Raw genomic sequence first — 22,100 nt, forward strand, 5'->3', positions numbered from 1 at the left:
GGAACTAAGACTACAGAAGGCCTCCAAGAAAGCAAGCTGAAGCCCCAGGAAAAGAGACAAGACTTTGAAAGAGATAATAAAGGATTTGGACTTTAACCCCGGCTACTCATGTGGTGGTTACTGAACCGAAACAAAGGCTGCTCCCAGAGAACCCCAAGAAAACCTCAACAGAGAACGTTACATTTTAGAGAGAATTTTACATTTTTCCACAGAACTCTTGATTAGTTTTTTCTTACAATGAGCCAAAGCCAGGTCTCTGTTATGAAGGAGTAGTGAGTTCCCTGTATAATAAAAGAAAAAGATAATGCAAAAGATGTTTCTTTTTAGCTTTGAAATAGTTTATATTTTCTTCCAGCAGATTCCTTCTTACAGAAGCAGTGTGGGACAATAGAAAAAACATTGAGTGGGAACCCAAGAGACCTGGGTTCTAGGTCCAGTTCTGCCCCTAACTCCATTTAGGACATCAAAAAGCATATCCCCTCTCTGGGCCTTAGTTTCCTCTTCTATAAAATGATAAATTGTACCAAACATACCCTAAAGTCCCAGTTTTGCCTTTCTATGATGGTTCCCAATCCTTGAGAATATAATAACTGAATGGAAGTAGTCTAGGATCTTGATAGACATTATCAAAAACAGAAACCAAATCTTTGATGTCATTGATATAAGGGATACTTAGATGAGAAAACAGCACCATCTCTGCAAGTACAAGTTGGAAGTGACTTGCCCAGAGTCACACAGCCTATATGTGTCAAAGATGATACTTGAACCCAAACCCTGAGCCCCATTGAGTCAGATTGCCTCATTTTTAAGGCAGTAATGGTAGGAAATTCAAAACTGGATGTCAAAAGGCATCCCAACCATATTACAGATAAACAAGAGTTGATTGACTATCACTGCATTTCCCTTGTCATTCAAAACTCAAAGAACCAGGAAACCAAAATTCAATGGCCCAGAACCAGCTGGTTTTCTGAATTCTCCTGAACTGTAGCTTTCCAGAGATATTTTCATTTTATATTCATTATTAGAAGAATTAATGTTACCTTCACTCAGAGGAAAAAGCCTTATCCCTTTCCAAACTCATCCAATAGGGAGATCTATGTAGCAGCCTTTTGCCACATCCTGTATAGACCACCATATTAACTTCCTGGGAGAAGTAAAGGGTATTTTTTACTTGTTTGTTTCCCAAATGGCCCTTTCTCTCACAAGGACCATTTTTGCTTCCAAGTCCCCCAACAGGAAAGAGAGGTAACTGTGTCTGCATCACATCCCAGATGCTCACAAGTCAGACTGTGCCCTAAATCAGCACCTCTGCCCTCTCCAACATCAAGCATTTGAATTGGGCTCCTTTGTCAACTTCAACTTGGCACACTCTTTGAGCTCTCCCTCCAAGACTTTGTTCCTCTTCTCCATGTCCTGCCGTGAACGTTCCATACTTTGAAAGCTGATTTCCAGCTCAGAAAACTTCTTCTTCTCTTGCTCCAGCTCTTCATTCAGCCTCACTACTTTGGCCCAAACTTCATAGTTCTCCTTCTCAAGGCTGCAGAGGATTGAAAGAAAGAAAGAAATGAGAAATCTGAGGCACTGCCTCTGTATTTTTCCTGAATTCTTCCCCAAGAAGCCCTTTTCTTTGTACAATCAGTGATTCCCAGTCCCTCAACACCAGTTCCACTATCATCCTATATGTGTCGAATCTATTTTTGTCCCTGTCCATCCAACTGAACCTACCCATGATCCAGGAATTAGCTAAATTTCCTCCTCCTCCATGACAAGTACAGTAGGGAGGCATGGGGTGAAATCCAAACTCTTCCACCTCTTGGTCAAAAATACCTTTTCCAGCTCAGTTTCTTCAATTTTAAGATAGGGGGAGTGATCTTTAAGATCCATCCCCGCTGTAACAGTTTGTGCTTAATGTTCTAAGATCCTTTTCAGGTGATGTTCCATGTTCTAAATAAAGTATACTCCAGCTATAGCAGAATCCCTCAGTTCTAACTCTCTACCAGTCCTTATTATTTTGTATCTATTTTTAATTTAATTATATTTAATCTATATGTGTAAAAAATATGTAAATGCTCTCCCAACCTCTCTTAACAAATTGCCCTTTCTATTATCCCCATCCTTTCTTATTTTCACTCCTCTCCCTATTAACTAGCTTTTCCCCTGATACCTACAAACTACAAACTCTCACTTCATCCTATCATCCCTGCTAGCTATTTCCCTATACTCTCCTTCTTTAACTAACCAAACTTCTTGAGAAAGTCTTCTACACTCAGTGCCACATCATATCCTCAATAAGCATTTATCAAGCACATATTATGTGCCAAGCATTCTGCTCTGGGCTAAGGATAAAAGGTAAAGCAAAAGTCAGTCTATCTTTTCAAGAAAATTTTGTGAGGTTTTTTTTAATCCACATAATTATATTTTTAACATATTTAACATATATTGGATTATTTGGGGCTGAGGGGAAGGAAGGAAAACATTTGTAACACAAGATTCTGCAAGGATCAATATTGAAAAATTATCCATACATGTGTTTTGAAAATAAAAAGTTGTAATAAAAAAGGAAAGAAGCCATCATACATGAAAAAAAAACATTCACAGATTTAACATTAGAAAAAAATAGGTAACTTGAAAAAAAAATCCTTGCTGCAAGTTTCTCTAATAAAGGTCTCATATATAATGTGAAAAGGGAATTGATTCAAATTTATAAGAATCATTGCCCCTATAAATGGTCAAAAGATATGAACAAGCAGTTTTCAAAGGAAGATATCAGTTATCAACAACAACAAAAAAATGGGGGGAAAGTTCTAAATAATAATTAAAGAAATGCAAATTAGAGAAAATCTGAGGTTGCCCTTCACATCTCTTTGGCAAAGATAATTAATTTTAGAGACACTGCAGGAAAAATGGAGAATGAATACATTGCTGGTGGAGTTGTGAATTGGTCCAATCATTCTGGAAAGCAATTTGGAACTTGTTACTAAACTGGGCTTACTTTCTGTCCCAGTTGACCTATACTCCAAATATCAAAGAGAAAGGATATTCATTCATTCATTTATGACAGTTCTTTTTATAGTAGTAAAAACTAGAATTTAAAGAGTGCATATCTATTAGGAATGGCTAAATACATTATGGTATATGATTGTAATTGAATGTTAGTTACTATGCCATAAGAAATGATAAAATGGACCATTTCAAAGGAAATTGGGAAGATCTCTATGAATTGATACAGAAAGAAGTAAGGAGATACAATGACAATATTATAAAGAAATAAAACTTTGAAAGATTTAAGAATCTGATCAATGAAAGAAACCATGAGTCCAAAAGACCAAAGGTAAAATATGCCATTTTTTGTTACTGGTTCTTTATTCCTGTTATGCTCACTAATTGTATGGTCCCCGAAACTGTCCTGGACTCTCTTTTTATTCTATGCTATTTTACCTGAAGCTCTCCTCAGTTCCTATAGTTCCATTATCTCTATGAAAATAATTCCCAGAATTACATGTTCAGCCTCAGCCTCTGTTTACAAACTTCCACATTATCCTTGAGTTCCTACTTTCACTCATCCAATATATCCAATCAGTTGCCAAATCTTGTCATTTCTATCTCCACAAAATGTCTCATATATGTCCTAGTTCAGATCTTTCCCTTTTGCTTAAACTATTATGATAACATTTTCTGATTTCCTTTCCCTCAGTTTCTTTCTCCTTCAATCCATTCTCAATTAAGCTGCATAGGTGATTTTTCTAAAGCATAAATTTAACCATATTACCTATATTCTCTAGTGGCCCCTAATTTCTTCCAGGATAAAATTCAAATTCTTATTTTTTTCATTCAAAGCTCTTAATAACCTGATCCCTACCTACCTCACTTTCCTTATGCCTTACTCCTTTTTATGAACTACAGAATCAAACTGTTAACCTACTTATAGTTCCTTAAATATGCTGCTCCTCCTTTCTCCTTGCCTTGGCAAAAAAAAAAAAAAAAAAGACTCCATACCTGGAAAACTATTTCTTCACCTTTACTGTGTTTTCCCTAACTTTCTTCAGCTCAAACTCTACCTTCTGCAGTAAGCTGCTAATTCCTCTCCTTCTGAGATTATTTCTGATCTACTATTTGTCCCTTGTATTTTCTCATTATTTACATGATATCTTTCTCCATTAGACTGTGAGCTCCCTGAGGACCAGGGATGTTTCTGCCTTTCCTTGTATCCTCAGTGCTTACTCAGCCCTATGTTAGGCACATAGTGGGTGCTCGAAGTGCTCATTAGATGTTAAGTTCTGTGTCCTAAGGTCTCTTCTAAGTCTGATATTTTATGATTGCAGACCCTTCCAGAATCATCCAACAAAAAGTAGTCTCTCCCTCCTGTGAACTCACAACCCTAATTGTCCATGAAACAATTGCCCTTTTTACACTATTTTGGCAGGTCTTATATTCTTCTGTTATTTTTCATATGTTCATGCTTTGTCTCCCCAACTAGAAAGCAAGCTTCTTGTAAACAGATATTTGTCAAGTCCTATCTATCTTTGGACCCAAGGACAAATAATAATCCAATAACACATAATACTCAGCACAAAGTAAATTTTCAATGAATAATCATTTTCATTAACTGCCTAAAACAACATCAATGTTTCAAGGTCTCAAAACCTCTGTATGTATATATATTCTCACCATCTCAGCTGAGTTGTTTCTACTCTACTGGAAATCTCTCTACTCAAAGGCTTCTGAATGGAATATTTTTATAGCACTTGACCTGGACCTCTCCTTTGTACTCATCTCATTCTTTGTTTCATAGTTATTTCTTTCCATGTGTTTTCTTCTAAGGTTCTAAAGTTCTTGAGAATAAAGTCATCACATTAGTCTTTATATCTCCCTATCTCCTATTTCCTTCATTCTGTCTTTCAAACATACTCAATTCTTCTCCATCCTTAAAAAAATGTTCTCTAGATCCTGCTATCTCTATCAGCTATGGTTCTATAGGATAGCAAGAAGGACAGGGAATAAAGGGTGGTGGGGGGGGGTGAGGAAAGCATAATGAGTTTTGTTATAGTTATACTTATTTCAAGATGCATAAAGGATTTTCAATTGGAGATATCACTGTTCAATAAGCAGGTAATAATACAGACTAAAGTTCCCCTTCTCTATATCACATAATTACATGTGACAATTATAAATGCATGCATAACTGCTATATCAATTACAAATAATTCTTCTCACATCACTAACAGAGGTACCTGAAGGATCAGGACTTTATAACACTTTATTAAGCACTTAACAAGAATTCATTCACCTAGATGGAGTTCTATATTCATTTGGAAATATTAACACTTAATTTTCATAAGCATAGTCTTCAGTACTGAAGCCATGTTTTGTAGTCTCACCAAAGTATATCAGTGAGCCTGGATTCTGGAATGTCATATCAACAGTGCTCCCCTTCTGGCAAGACCTCTCAAGCTGGAAAGGTTCTAAGTAAGGGCCTGGGGATAGATTCTGTAGCTGTCATCTCAGAGATTGCCTCTCTGAAGTAAGAGAGATTCCACACTAGCTGTTGGGCCACCAGCTGGTTATTTTCCTGTTATAAAGCCACCTACTAAGGCTGTCAAGGAGGGGATGCAATCTTTATAGGTGGAAGGAACACATCAAATAGCCATAATTAGGATGGGACAACTAAGGCTCTGTTCCCAGGTCATTGAAATTTAAAAGGTTCACTTATACTTTTTCAGCAGAATCAGAACTACTTAGCTAAGAATCTAGTTAGCAAAAATAATTAATTAAATAAAATAGGAAGCTACCAAATGATATTCTTCCTTTTCTCTAGCATTGTCCTACCTTAATTTCATATCTACTTCCAAACACAGACTCTTTCAGAAGTAGCATCAAAGTTTCCTTTTCCTCATCTCAGGATTTCATGTCACTCAATAAACATTTATTAAATCCTTATTGTGTGTCAGGAATTATTCTAAATTCTTAGTATACAAAGGCAAAAAATATAATCTCTGACTTTAAGGAACTTACATTCTATTAAAAACAACATGCAAAAAATATATAAATATAAAATAGATAGATATAATGTAAAAGGAAAATAATCTTAGAGAGAAGGTATTGGAGGGTGGGAGAAAGAACAGATAGACTGGAAATGACCTCTTAAAGAAGCAGAATTTGAGCAGAAAGGGCAGAATCTGAGAGAGAGAAATGGAGGGAAGGAGGAAGAGAGAGAATTGGAATTCAAAATTTCAACAAAAAATGTTGAAAATTTATTTTACATGCAATTGAGAAATATAATAAAATTTACTGTAAAATGGCCTATAGTGATGAGGGACTGAATAAGGGCTGTGACTATGTAAACTGAGAAAAGGGGACATGTAGTAGATATTTTCCAAAGGTAGATATTAGAAGATTTGGCAACAGAATGGACATGCGGAACGACCTTGAATCAGGAATCCAGGTTGTGATCCTCGGTCACTGGGAGGATTGTGGTGATCTCAACAGTAACAGGAAAGTTAGGAAGAGGACAGGATTTTTAGGAGAAAGAGACTATCTCAAGATCACTTTTCTACTATTAACATTATTAGTCCTAAAAAACACATTTGAGGGTACTTTTGCAGAGCTAGCCTCAGATACAAAATTTGCTACCTAGGGAAATTTTGTCCCACCATTCTATAACAGTGACCTTTCCCTGCAGTTAGCCCCTGATGTTGTGGTTTACACATGCATGTCATTCTCTGAAGATCATTTCTAGATAATGACAGTGCTCTTTGGGTTTCTAAAGAGCCCACTCACAGCCTGCCTGGTGAACACTAAGTGCCACCTTGTGCCCATGTCTTACCTTTTGATCCGTTCCTCATAATCCTGTCTCTGTGCATCCATTTCCTTTTTCAGTTCTAAAATCACTTTCTGCAGAGACTCCTGGTCCTCCTGAGTGGACTCTTTTTCCTCAGAGCTTAAACTAGCCAGAGAATTGGTCTTGGAGGCTGCCTGGACATCAGGTGGGCTGGTTTTGTCACCCTCAGATGACGAGCCAGTGGGGATGCTATTGCATGGGGAAGTCAGTTCTAGGTCAGAAAAGTGCCGCAGGTCCTGAGACAGTGTTCTCTTGTGCCCGCTGGTTTTGCCTTCAGGGGAGGGGGACCAGAACTCTGTGTTAAATATCTCTGCTTTGCTGCTGTTGTTAGTATATTGCAATGCTGAAGTTAAGAAACATTTCCTGTTTGGAAGCGTCTGAGTCCTTTTTCGAGGTTGCAGCTTCCATGATCCTGAGAGTTTTTTACTTGCTTTGCTGGCTGCCAATTCCAGGGTTTCATCAGAAGTCTTTAGACCAGTGGAGCTGCTGCTTTTAGAGTCATTGGTCTGAAAAATAAAGCTTTGGATATTAACTGGATTTTATCCAATTCAAAAGTGCTAAGATAAAAATCAGAAATTTGAAAATGAATATTCCTCTCTGGGTGCATTGTTTAAGGCCTTACTAATAATAACTACTTTTCTTTCTTGAATTCTGACTGCCTGTCGTTGTCCCTTAGCTTTGATAATTATTTAATTCTGGATCTCAGTTTCTTCATTTTTAAAACGATGGGCATGAACTAAATTATCTCAGAAAGATCCCTTCCAATTTTATATTCTGTGATGCTATAATTCTATGGTTCTATAAATATCATACTTCTTTGTACTTCTTTGAGTGATACTAGGATTTTTGTGGAGTGAGTGAGTGTGTGTGTGTGTGTGTGTGTGTGTGTGTCCATGACTCCTGGAAAACGTAACTGTAAAGGGCAGTTGAGTGGTACAAAGTATAGAATGCCAGGTCTGGAGTCAGGAAGACTCATTTTGCTAAGCACAAATCTAACTTCAAACACTAACTGTGTGATCCCTGGGCAAGTCACTTAACTTGTTTGCCTCAGTTCTCACTTATAAAATCATTTTCTGGCCATCATTTTGAATCCATTCTTCAGTACCTCCTCTTCCCACTTTTTAGTTCCCTTATATGTATTGCCTTCCCCCATTCTAATGGTGGAACATTTAGATACTTTGAAAAGAGAAACTGTGTTCTTTGCTAATTTATATCACTTAGCACATTCTCTGACACATAGTAAGCACTTAATAAATGCTTTATCTGCCATCCATCCCCATTCGTTCAATAAGAAGTCTTTAGAGCTTTATGAGGAAAGGAGGGATTTGGTCAGAGTTATGAACTAGGAAGATGATTTTAACAGTTTTGTAAAAAAAATAGATTAGAAAAGAGAGAAACTAGGAATAGAGAGACAACTTAGGAGATTCTCTCTCATGTAGGTCAGAAGATGAGGGCCTGCGTATGTGTTTCTCAAAATATGAGTTATAAAGAATCTTTATTTGGGACTGCTTAAAATAAAGCATCAGATGGATTAAAAGAGCTTTTCTACTCTGGGATAAACTATTACCTTACCATCTGACTAAAACTTTCTGTCCGGGGTATGGAGGAATCCTCAGCAGCATCCCAGCCAACTGAGCTCCGTGGGACAGGAGACTTCTTAGAGTCATGTTTCTGGGCAGGTGAAGATGGGGTGATGTCCTTGGATTTGGGGAAGAGCACTTCATGGTCTCGAATCATCATGGTCATCACTCTTTGGATCTGGAGAGTTCCTGAAAGAGAAGGGATGACAAAGTATTTCCAGGCATACACACACACATGCACACATCCTAAATCCATAGAACTGAAATGGATGCTACTAAGGTGTGTTTTTTTATCTTCCTGTAATCCAAAAATGTGATCTGTATGTGCATTTGCCTACCCATGTAAGTAGTTTAAGAAAACTTAAAAAAAAACTTTAAGAAAACCCAATATTAGAAAATCCTGATTAAGGAAACCAATAAAGTAGGGTCTGAGTTCCATATCACAGAAAGATTCACCAGTTTTGTATAAGATTAAGCTGTCTCTAAAGCCTAAGAGGATACTACAAGTCAAACAGAGGAAGATCCAGTAACAGTCCTCCCCTGGATGCTCTGGCTCCTCATTTGACTCCAGGGCACTACTCCCCCATTCAAATGGGCATGTATGCTGCCCCAAGAAATATAGAACCTATAGAGCTTATTGCCCAAGGGGTAAAAAGAATCTAAATGAGAAGTTTTGTTTTCTTTTCACTTTTAGGACCAAATGTATATGTTCCTCTTAGTCACAGAAGGAAAGAAGTACACTGGATCTGCTATGAGAAAACCTGAATTCAAATCCTAGCTCTGTGCTTATTAGCCATGTGATCCCAGACAAATTATTTGATATGTCAGAGCGTAATTTCTCATCCAAACCCAGGATAAAAATATTTATAGAATGTATCTCACGGAGTTGTGAGGATAATACTTACTCCTGTAGAAATGGGAGCCTGCATAATCTCTTTACCTGGTATTCCCAAATTGTGGCTCTCTGGTCTATTGTAGCTCTTCATATATGACTTCCAAACTGGACAAGTCTAATTTCTGTACTAAAATATTCTATTTCATCAGACTCCATGAAGCCCACAACAGCTTTCTGAGGCTTTGGATTAGGGGCAATTGTAGCTGGGATTTCTGACTCCCATGACTTGAAAGTACATTGCTGTGGATCAAGAGTTCTCAATTTTCATGCAGGGAGCTCTTCTGTCCCTTGCCTGAGCTTCTTTATTGCCCATAGAGTGTTGGGAAAGACTGGACAAGCACCCTGAGTCTGCTACCAAACGCCACATACCTTTCCCTATGTCTAGCCCTTGAACATAAGGAGTCACATCGAGGGAATTGCAGAGTAGCTACAATTTCCTAAGGAGCACCAGATTTGGACTGAGAGAACCTGGATTCCAATCTGGCCTGGTCCTCTCTTGTGAATCCATGCAAGTTACTTCTCTGCTGTGAGTTTCGGTTTGCTCCTCTGTAAAATGGGGTTGGATTTGATCAGTAGGATCCCAGCTCTAAATCCTGAGAGTGAGATGGCCTGGGTTGTTTTGTTCCAGGAAATCAGTCATCAAGGTAGAAATAAAACCCAAATATCTTGTCCATTCTTTTCAGCGACCCAACCATCTTACTTCATCTGATAGACTGGAAAGAGTATCACTGGGAATTGTGATGTCAGATGATCCAAGACCTATTCTTGACTCTGTCACTTTGGAAAGTCCACCTGTGGCAAATCCATTATACCTTATAAACTGACTTCCTAATCTTTAATAAACATGAAAGGATTTGATTTACTTACCTTACCTATTGGAAATCATTCATTTCTCTGAACTTCTAAAGATGGTCTATTTAGGGGCAGCTAAGTGTCTCAGTGGATAGAGCACCAGCCCCAAAGTCAGGAGAATCTGAGTTCAAATCTGTTCTCAGACACTTAACACTTTCTGATGTGTGACCCTGGGCAAGCCACTTAACCCCAATTGCCTCAGGGAAAAAAAAAGATGATCTATTTAAGTGTCTATTATAAACCGTGATTTAGGAACTGAAGAATAATGAGACAAAAATGAAGTGGATCTTACCTTCAAAGATCTACATTCTATTAGAGGATAATGATTTTTTTTACCTGCCTACTTTATCATAGGGAAGCCACTTCTACTTCTAGGAGCCTTATTTTCCTCAGATGTAAAATGGGGAGATAATATTGTTATAAAGATCAGTCATTGAATTAGCAAACATTTATTACATGCCTTCTAGGCACCAAGTACTTTGGAAGATGTTAGGATGTAAGGATAAAAATGAAACAGTCCCTGTTCTCAAGGAACTTAAATAAGATAGTATATGGGAGAATAACTTACAGAACTCTGAAGTGGGATTGAGTTCCACACGTATTTATTAAATGCTCTCTGTGTTTAGATGAGACATTTTAGTCTAATGGGGAATAAAATACAAACTCATAACAGATACATGTACCTGAGAGTGCATTAAATTATATGTGACAGGTTGTACAAATTCCTTCCTTCACAAGGGTCATCTGTAGAGAGAGAATTGCCTGGAAGCACTGAGGTACCTATTTTGACCATGGACACACAGTTAATACATGTCAAAGATAGGACCTGAATCCAATTCTTCCATACTCCAAGGAACCATTCCATCTCTATCTGCACAATTCTGATAACTAGCAACTGAGAATTTCATGTCATAGGATCATAAATTAAAAACTGGAAGGATTCTTCTTCAAGAATATAGAGTCCAATTTCCTAATCTGACAGATCCGGAAACTGAGGCTAAAAGAAATTAAGTGATTTGCTCATAGTTGTATGAGCAAAGATTTGAAATCAAGTCTGTTAGGTTCTTACTAGGTGCTAAGTCGGTACTTAACAATTCTCTAGCTCAGGGTTCACACCTTAGTTCACACCTTTAAAAGGACAAGTTCATTGGTTGTAAGTAGTTCCCACAATCTAGAGACTAGAACTTTACACAAGTCTTGCAGCCACTGTCATATATGCATGTATATGTAGAATGTGTATTTATATGTGTATATGTATCAAACATATTATGTGTTTAGAATTTGCAAAATAAATGCATAATAGTGATAAGTGTCACTTATTTTAGCAAGGAATAAATTATTTTTATCTTCATTGAATATGAAAAAGCAAGAGTAATGTATAAATTAATTTTATATTGTTTTAGTATGTATGATAGATATTGTTTATATGTTTATATACATGGATTTTCTTCTGAGTTGCCCTCTAACTCAAGAACCAATGCATACCTGTCATGATCACAGCAGGGTCTTCTACCTTGGGCCTGATGAGGTTTACACCAATCACAGTGGCCAGATTGTCCACACACATCTTATTAATTGCACTGTTCAACTGGATTTCATGTAGGAACCTGATAAAAAATATATTCCACAGGGGAAATTGATAAATGAAAGCCCTCATGTTTTCTACAAAATTCTGGGGAATAATCCAATTTCCTCTGAGTCTCTGCAACATAGCCAGTCTTCCCCAGTCCTTTGTCAGACAGTATCAGGACAGTAACAGATGTGAGGGATTGAGCTCACCATTGATAGATTTAATCTCACTAATGAAAAGTTCAAGAGCCTCTAGTCCTAATTCAGAATCTTCTGGGAGTACCAGCACACAGAGAAGGAACTCAAACACAGAGAAAAAGAAAGACAAGAGTGTCTTAACTGATCTCCCATCTACTGTTATAATCTCCATCCCTCCTCCATCTCCCCGCCCTTTCTTAGCAGCTCTCATATTTCCAAATCGAGAAATGAAAATGAACAAAAGTTTGTTTTGTTGGAGGAGACAGTGAGGGAAAATTAAGAAGGAGGGGTCACAGAGATTAGAGACTCGATTTGAGAATGCTTAATCAATCTGACCCAGATCATCTGAAGCATTTGGTATATAAAGCACTTATATAAATATAAGTATTTAATACCATATGTATTAAGTAACATAGATTAAAAATATGGTAATATCAATTACTAATATATTATTAAGGGAATCTAGATGGTGAAATAGAGAGAGAACTAGACCTGGAATCAGGAAGATTCATCTTCCTGAGTTCAAATCCCACCTCAGACACTAACTAGTTCTGTGATCCTGGACAACTCATTTAATCCTGTTTAGCCTCAGTTTTGTCATCTGTCAAGGAAATAGCAAACCAGTCCTATATCTTTGCCAAGAAAACCCTGAATGGGATCACAAAGAGTCAAACAACTGAGAAATGACTGAATAACAATATATTATTAAGTATTATAGTTTACATACTCTGTGGACTGAAGACAAGAACTCTTGAAATTCACTATGAACTCTAAAATGATTCCTCAAGGGAAAAAGTGAAATAATCCTTACTTCAGGAAATTTTAAAATAAGGTCACAATTTGTCAGAACATAGGATCATAGAGCTAGAAATGGAAAGACATTAAAGGTTATCTAGTCCAACTTCCTAATTTCACAGACCAAAAATTTGAGGTCAAAAGAATGAAGTAACTAGCCCTATCTCATATAGATGGTAAGTGGCAAGGATGGGATTTGAATCCAGGACTTCTATTCTGAATCCGTTGTCATAGAAATGAAGCAGATCCTCTCTGGTTTCTGGTTTCTGACATTGCCTCTCAAACCCAGGACGCTGTCTTTGGATCTAAGCCTTGTGAGTAGCATTAAGGCAAAGTGTACAAGGGAAGGCGTACTCACAACCAATTAGCTCAACAAAACCGCACAGAATCTTGGAATGGAAAGGAACCTTAAAAACCACTTAGTTCAATCCCTGTTTACATTTGGATCCTTCTCTATTACAACCTTGACATATAGCCTGTGCTAGAAGGCTTCCATTGGTAGAGAATTCATGTGAGATCACGGAGAATAAATCTGGTCCTTTCTGGATTGTGGCCCCCAAACATTTCAAACTGATACTGCCGGCCCTTTTATTAACAAAAGTGTTTCCTGTTGGTCTCATTGATCAGGAATATGACAGGAGGGTTCTATTTTTGAATATTCATTTCCCAGACAAATCAGCAGAATACATACCTACAGATGTAACTCAAAAGGTTATAATTGTCTCTGGGAAGATTGGAAATCTGCTTCATCAACTCCTGGTGTGCCTAGACAGAATTAAAATGAACAATGGTAAATATGTATGTGTAGAAGTACTTACATATGTATATATAATGTATATACACACAAATATAAACATAAATAAAATTTTAATATATTTCATGGACTCAAGGCAAAGACTCTTGAGATTCACTATGAATGATTCCCCAAGGGAGAGAGCAAAATAATCATTACTCCAGGAATTGTCAAGATAAGGTCACAAGCTGTCAGAGTTGTGAACATTCTCGAAGGAAAGTTTAAGAGGATCATAGAGCTGGAATGGGAGGGTCATCTCATCCAAAGCTTCTTAAATTGTGAGATTCACAGCCCCTTACTGGGTCTCATAAAAATGTGGAGGGTCATAAAATTATGAGTTATCATCAGTAAATGTTTGGTTTGTATATCTATTTTATATTCCTATGTAACCAGAATCACATAAAAATTTCTCAGGCAAAAAGGGATCACAAGTGGAAAAAGTTTAAGAAGCTCTGCTCTAGTTTATTTTCCTAACTTTAGAAAAGAAAAAACTGAGACTATGTGTATGTGTATGTGTTTTGTGTGTTTGTGTGTGTGTGTGTGTGTGTCCCAAATCCCATGTTACAATAGTTCCCATTTTGAGGTTCCAAGAAAATGTAAGCTCTTTGGGGGGGAAGAGAAGAGGGGTGTTTGGTTTTTTACTTTGTATCCCAGTGTCCAGCACAGAGTAGACATCTCATAAACACAGATTCAATTGAATTGATGGGCAGAGTGGTATAATCAGGAAGACTAGACTGGGTAAAATCCTGGCACTGAAAACAATAGCCAAGTCCTCTTTATCTGAAAAATGAGGTTAGACTAAATGACCTCTTGGGTGTTTTCCACCTTTAAATTTGTGATCCTATGATTCTATGATCTCTGATTTGTTGATTAAATCCAATTAATCATCCAACATGTGAGTTAATCACACACAATCACACTCCTACTTTTGCATCATCTGCAATTTCATGTGCTTCATCCAAGACATTGATTTAAAAAATTCAATACCAAGCCTTTTATAAACCTTATAAGCATCATATAATAGTCTGCTACACCAAGAGATCTTGAGTTTGAATTTCTACTCTGAAAATCACCAATTGTTACCCCAGCATTAAAAAAAAAAACAAACTTTGCACTACATACCTCACAGGTCTGCTATGAAGAAAGTGTTTTGCAAACCTTCAAAGAGCTACAACAAAGAGTCACTTTGGTCATAGGCAAATTACTTACCCTTGGTAAACTGTATCTTTTCCTAGTATTTCAAAGGGATGATAATATCTGAATCATATTACTCACAGGTTTGTGTTTTTTTTTTTAATTCCAAATGAACTAATATGTAAGAAATGGCCCCTAAAAGATAATTTAGGTCACCAAATGCAAGTAACTGTATTTGCAAATTAACTAAATGCAAAATAGTTTTATTATTAAATGAATGGGGAAAATGAATGAAAGTTGTTTCCTCATAATTTCTTAAGCTTTGCTTCATGCAGGAAATGAAAAACAAACTTGTATGGTTCAATGAATAAAAAGTACTTCTAGGAAATTTCTAGGACCTCCAAAAAGCATTTTTTCCACAAGAGTTTCGTGACATAATTAATAGAAATGAAAGATCTTTGGATATGATCAAATTGGGAGTTGAATTTCAGCTTTGCTCCTCACTTCCTTAGTAGCCTGAAGCAAATGACCTCCCTTCCGTCCTTAAATTTCTTCACCTATAAGATGGTAGAGTTGCAGATGAATTCCACAGTCCCTTCTAGCTAAGTCTGTGATTATTCACTAAGACAGTAAAACAAAATAAAACAAACAAACAAACAAAAAAACAGCCATGAAAATTCAACGTTCTGTTTAATCTAGCTGTCTTGAAAACTCTTTTTTGATGGTAAAACAGAGGATTAGAATCCAAGACTCAGGTTCCTTCTACTTTACCTTGTAGTAACCAAAATCTTGTTATGGGGACTAGTATCAAAATGAACCCACAAAATGAAAGGGGGAAAAAACTAACAAATTTGCTTATTCTACCTTTGGGTAAACTTAGTTTTTAAAAAGCGTGGGGGAAGAGGGAGAAAGGAGAGAGATAGATGTCTGTGGTTACTTTGTTAATCTGACTACAATGAATTTATTGTTGCTCATGGGCAGATTAGTGAAAAGCATTCCTCAAAGATCAAAAAAACCCAGCCCTTTGCCTGTGAAAAACCACAGCTTGTTCTCTCTTACCTCCAGCTGTTCCTTTCACTTCTCAAAGAGCAATAATTTTAAAATGTCACATCATAGATTATAGGATTATAACACATGGATTAGAGACCTTAAAAGTTATCTAGTTCTATCCCCTTATTTAATAGCTAAGGAAACTGAGAGACCTAAACCCAAGATGGCAAAGTTAGTACTAGGCCCCAGGATTCCTGACTCAGCCCCGTGTTCTATTCACTGGAATGGAGTTGTCCATTTAACAAAAGGCCCCTGTTCTCCCCACTTTAACTTCATTCTACCCCTTCAAATGGTAAGAAGCCAAAGTAATTCTGTTTCCCTTGACTAAGCTGGAGGCTGTGAGCACCCCTATTAAACGCACGCAGTTGCAATAGTCACAATTAAAATGAGAAGTATTTTCCTCTAAGACAAAAATAGTTGGTAGTGAGCATTGGGTGGGGTGATGCAGTGATGCAGAGGAGAATGCAACTTCCAGGGTCCCCCAATGTTATAAGATAGTTCCTGAACTTGCCCTTGGATGGAGCTGGAGAAAGAAGGGAAGACAGACTGTGATAGGTCTTGGGGAGGGGAGACAGCTGTACTTCTGATCAGAGTGAGCTGGTGAAGAAGGAAAAGGTGAGGAAGCACCAGCCCTTAAGATGTCAGCATGAAGAAATACAAGAGACACTTGATAGAGGTCTTCAAGTCGATGTAATACTCCAGATGGTAAGAGAGGAATTAGATTAGTTCAACTGGATCCCAGAGGGAAAAACAAAGGAATGAAGTTGAAAAGAAGCAGGTTTTGGCTCTGTATGAGGAAAAGCTACTTGACAAATTCATCCCATTTTAATTTAGAGTTCAGCTAAGCATCACATTCATAGTGGATCATATGTAATCTATATCAAATTGCTTACCATTTTAGGAAGAGAGGAGGGGACAGAGAGAAGGAGAAAAATTTGAAACTCAAAATTTTGTGAAATGAATGTAAAAAAATGTCTTTCCACATAATTGAGGAAAAAGATAAAATACTATTTTAAAACATTTCACAGGGGATCAGCACTAAGCTTAGAGGCAAAGAGTTCAGATTCTCCTTCAGACACTTATCAGTGGTGTGACCTTTAGAAAAAAGCTTATGCCCTCTCAGCCCTAATGTCCCCATCTGTAAAAATGATAAAGTTGAACTCGATGACCTCTAAAGTCCTATGATTTTATCATCTCTTAGATTTAATGCTCTCAATAAAACTTTTTACTGAAGGGAAGGAAATATTCTTTTTGTATCGTTTTTCAAAAAATTTTACTTTCTAGAATTCTATAGAAAAATTATTACAAATGTATACAGATCTGTATATGCATATAGATAGGTGTAAATGTGTTTGTGCAAATATAGAGAGATATTTTCATACAATCATAAAATCTGGAGCCAGGAAGACTAATCTTTTGGCTTTAAAAACAGGTAAGAGAGGATACCCATGGTCATACAAGTATAAATAGCTGCTACTTTGTGCTAAATAGAATTTTTTAAGAACTTGAATTAGGACTAATTTTGGCAATATTTGTCACCTAGAATAATTCCCAGTAAAGAAATTACTTTCTGAGCAAAAAAGCCCAGACTCAGGGCACAATAATACCTTTGATTCATCTGCATTCATAAGTTTGCCACACAGCAGAAATCCCTCATATTGACTCCAGGGCACCACAGGGACAGGGAGTTCTCGAAGGTAGAGCTTCAACAAGGAGGCCACGGTATGCACATCTGTGTCTCTGCAAGATAACAGGTAACCTTGGCTTTAAGGGAAATATTTAATTTCACATCTCAGCATCATAGAATACTAGAGATAGAAGGAACTATCTAGACTATAGAACATGGACTTTCAAAGCTAGAAGATCCCTTAGAACAAAGAGTCTGCAATGTTACAGCTAAAGGTTACCATAAAGACCATCTGCTCTGGCTTCCTTATTTTGATTTCTATTGTAACAGCAAGATTTTTTTTTTAAAAAATGAACCTGAGAACAGCTAGATGTCACAGTAGATAAAACACCAGCCCTGAAGTCAGGAGGACCTGAGTTCAAATTTGACCTCAGACACTTAACCCTTCCTAGCTGTGTGATCCTGGGCAAGTCACTTAACCCCAGCCTCAGGAAAAAAAATTATATATATCCACCTCACATGGAACAAGACATGGTGATCAATGTATAATGGTCTTAATGAGGTCTAATAAAATATCAATATACTAACTACATGGTCCAGAAAACCATTCAAATGTTTTTCTGCCATTTCTGCCATTTACAAGGCAAAAGACTACCAAAAATTAAATATATGGTTCTCCTTGGTTATCAGCATTCACTAGTGAACTCATAAGACATCATTTGTGCAATGTGACAAAAAGATTATGAAGTTCATACTTACTAAGCTCTCACATTTGCAAAAGAAGATACTCCAATAGTTTAGCATTATATGAAGTATATGATGGACAAAATTAGGAATCAGCAGACCTAAGTCCTTGTCTTGGCTCTGCCATGAAGTTCTATTTGCTTTTAGATAATAATGTCTCATTTCTATGACACTTTAGTGTTTACAAAATGCTTTCCTCCCAACAATCCTGTGAAGTAGCTAGCAGAAATATAACTTATTCTTATTTTACAGATTAAGAAATTGATCCTTAGCAAATGTCTCATCCATGGATCATGTAGCTAACTAGACAGTCTCAGAGCCAGGATTTATATGCAGGGCTTCTAGCTCCAAATCCACTCCTCTTTTTATTATACATCTGCTCAAGTCACACACCTACTTCTCCAGGCCTCTCTAAGCCTTTGTCCTTATTTATAAAATGAGGGGAATAAATTAATGATTCTCCATAGTCCCATCTAATTTTAATTAGGTCCTACAGACAAATAAGGATGATCTTGTGGACAAAGAATGAGCCTTTCTATTCATTCTTACATCCAGGGGGCATTGTCCAATTAGGCAGAAGGCTAAAATCTGGTAAGGATTTAAGACAGCATGAATTCCACTGACATTTTTTAAGTTTCCATCATACTGGAATGCCCTTTACTTATCTAAATTTTACTGCCTGTATTCCAAGGCCCAGCTCAAATCCCACTTCTTCCATATCTCTGGTTCCTCATTTCAGAAATGAAGACAGATGATTTCAAAGGCCACATCCAGATCTTCTGGGATCCTTCCCTGACTAAATCAGACCATATTCTTACAGAAGGGAAAGCCCTTCTCTAAACTTCAGTGGTACCAAGCCAGAACCACTCCATCTGGTGCCACATTATTCTTTAATTCCATCCTGAGTTAATCTCATCTCTCCAGCTTTGAATACTTTTCCCCAAAGGGAGGAGATGGGGCACCAGGCCAGTGATTGGAAGTGAGTTAACAGAGCCCCAGGGGAAAAACTCTCCTCAGGAAGGAAGATGTGGTCTCTGAATCATGATCAGAGAGAATAAACAAGAATCCATGCCAGGTCAAGCATAGAGTAGGCAGGGTAGTCAAATCCAGGGGCTAAGCAGGAGAGGGAAAGGGGCTTCTGAAGCACTGACCTAAAACCAGAGAACAGAAGTTGGGACAACTCCTTCAAGGATACCATTTTGTAACAGTAACTCACATTTTTAGTTTATGACATTTCACTCACATTAGCCTGTGGGGCAGGTTTTATGAATGAGGAAGCTGTCCCAAGTGAAGGAAAGTGATTTGTGGGTAGTCATAAAGCTGGTCAGGGGCCAAACTAAGATTTAAACATAGTCTCCATCCCACCACACTATCAAAGTCTCATGCAATTTCTGGGCCAAAAATTTTCTTGTGCAAAAATAGCATCCTTTCATAACAATGGCATGCTAACCTAGTATCTCAATGATTCTGCATTAGTAATCCCATGGCACCAGACACACAACTAAATTTTAAGTTGTTCAATGTCTTGATAAATAGTTGGCTAACTGATTGATTAAAATAGGCCTGAGCTATTCAATTTATCTTCTTAACTACTTATTGGAAAAGTAATGTAATCCTAGAGAGGTGCAAGATTTATTTTCTAGGACTGTTAAAAAGATAGTGAGACTCCAATAAAGCAGTAATGAATTGAACCAGCTACACCCAGCAAAAGAACTCTGGGAGATGACTATGAACCACTACACAGAATTCCCAATCCCTCTATTTTTGTCCACCTGCATTTTTGATTTTCTTCACAGGCTAATGGTACACTATTTCAAAGTCCAATTCTTTTTGAACAGCAAAATAACTGTCTGGACATGTATACTAATATTGTATTTAATTTATACTTTAACATATGTAACATGTATTGGTCAACCTGCCATCTGGGGGAGGGGGTTGAGGGAAGGAGGGGAAAAATTGGAACAAAAGGTTTGGCAATTGTCAATGCTGAAAAATTACCCTTGCATATAACTTGTAAATAAAAAGCTATAATAAATTTAAAAAAATAAAAAATAAAGACAACCTGAGGATGAGTGTCTAGGGCAACTGATTTATTATTTTTTTAATATCCAGAATATAACTTTACAAGTCATAGAAAGCCAAAAGAGAGAGAGAGATAGTGAAACTATCTTGGAGAAGGAGCTTAGGCTGGGTGTCAAGAATTAAGTTCTGGTCTCTAATTCTGGTTCTGATAGTAACTTGCTGTTTGACTTTAGATATATCACTTTATAAAATAATAGGCTGAAATAAACCCTACATATCATGTAGTCCAATTCTCTTGTTTTATAGATAAGGAACCTGAATTCAAAATAAGTTAAGTGACTTGTCCAAGATCACAAGGTTTAAAAATAAGATTTGAGCTAATGTCCTCTAAATAGATCTATCCAGTAAGAGCAATCACCACAAAGTCCTCAATCTATAGCACCAATTCTAGCATAAGAACAATGATCTAGGACAATTACTGATCTATTTCCTAGTTCAGTGAAAAAAGTAGTGCATTTGGGTCAAAAGATCTATGGTTGGGATTCTAATTCTGCCAGAAATAGTTGTATGATCTTAGGAAAAGCATTTCCTTTCTCTGGGTCCCTTCTGTTAAATGAAGATGTCAAATTATCTCAATCAATAAATATTTATTAGGGGACTGCTATGCTAGGGGAGGTAATATGCTAAACTCTAGGGACACAGAAAGAGGCAAAAGATAATTTCTGCCCTCAAGGAGATTACAATTTAATGGAAGTGTTTCCAATTTAATTCATTACTAATCTATATGATCTCTAAGATTGTTTTCAGTTCTGAATCTTGCAAATTTAACCTAGAGTTGGAGATTTTTTTCCTGTTCCCATGCATAATTCTTGCCTCCAAGACAAGATTAGGTCTTTTACCAATACTTTTCATCCAAAAGGATGAACCTCATATAATCTGTAGACTAGGAGATGGATTCTGCCCAAGAGTACAGTCTGCTTTTCTAGACAAACTGGTGATTTATTGCTCTGCACACCCATCAAAAACAGAGGATTTAAACTTTTAGTATTTAGAAACAAAAACACTGAGAGACCTAGAAAAGACACACCTATGTTTGACTATCTCCATGCTTTTGTTCTACCTGATTTATATCTACAATTTCCTCCCTCTCCTTCATCACTAGCTGAATTCCTACTTGCTCTTTAAAGATCAAATGAAATAACCCCCTCCTCCAGGGAGCCTTCCCTAAGGCCCCTCTTCTCCAAGTCAAAAACAACCTTCTTCCATGGAATTCATGCTTTGCATTTCTTTATTGTCTCAATTTCTTTATTTATAAAATAAGAGTATTGGACTAAATGATATTTACATTCCAACAAAGAAAAGCTCCCTAATCTGCCATTTGGGTTCTTCAAGGTCTGATATCACCCTATAGTTTCCCTCTTCTTTCATATTACTTAAAACAAGTAGTACACAGAAGCTCCTTCTCCTGATCCAAGTACATATGAGCATTCAGGAAAGGTTAGACTTACGGTTCAAAAGAAGGTCTCTCCCCAGCGTCAAAGGCATCCCTCAGCTTTTTTACCAAGTTGTCCTGTCCAGGCAGTCGGAAGATACCTTCCTCATTCAGGCCGTGTTCTCTGATGAATTCCATGCACTTCTCCACCAGGATGGGCACTAAGTAATGCCCGAATTTTTGTTCATATGCCACAGTCTCATCCAGCCGCTGACCAAATACCACTAAAGAGAGAAAAGCCAAAAATGGGACCTCCCCAACAGTTCCAAAACCAGCTGGCCCCGGTTTCCTCTCAATAAATTGGTCACCTTGCTATGTCAATTTTATCTACCCCCTCCCAAATGCCAGTAGATTCTGGATCTAGCAGGAACTTGAGAGATGATCTAGTTCAATATCTCTATTTTATATTTGAGGAAACTGGGACCCAAAGAGGGGACAAAATTCCCTAAAGACGGCAAAAGTCAATCAATAAAACTAATAAACATTTATTAAGCACCTATGATATGCCAGG

General features: G+C 37.2%; 1 protein-coding gene across 2 annotated transcripts in view; it reads right to left on the bottom strand.

Moving 5' to 3' along the window:
• Positions 1–316: 316 nt before the first annotated feature.
• The window catches only part of ARHGAP25 (Rho GTPase activating protein 25), a 95,383-nt gene continuing 73,599 nt past the window's right edge, over positions 317–22,100 (bottom strand). For both annotated transcript variants that reach the window (XM_074287150.1, XM_074287151.1), the window contains exons 5-11: positions 21,606–21,813; positions 17,312–17,444; positions 13,419–13,492; positions 11,651–11,772; positions 8,411–8,607; positions 6,824–7,344; positions 317–1,537 (exon numbers count right to left, since the gene is read on the bottom strand). In XM_074287150.1, the coding sequence (XP_074143251.1) occupies positions 1,324–1,537; positions 6,824–7,344; positions 8,411–8,607; positions 11,651–11,772; positions 13,419–13,492; positions 17,312–17,444; positions 21,606–21,813 (1,469 nt within the window). In that variant the 3' untranslated portion in view covers positions 317–1,323. The remainder of the gene's footprint in view (positions 1,538–6,823; positions 7,345–8,410; positions 8,608–11,650; positions 11,773–13,418; positions 13,493–17,311; positions 17,445–21,605; positions 21,814–22,100) is intronic.

Source organism: Sminthopsis crassicaudata, chromosome 2 (assembly GCF_048593235.1).
Source record: "Sminthopsis crassicaudata isolate SCR6 chromosome 2, ASM4859323v1, whole genome shotgun sequence".
Lineage (NCBI taxonomy): Eukaryota > Metazoa > Chordata > Mammalia > Dasyuromorphia > Dasyuridae > Sminthopsis > Sminthopsis crassicaudata.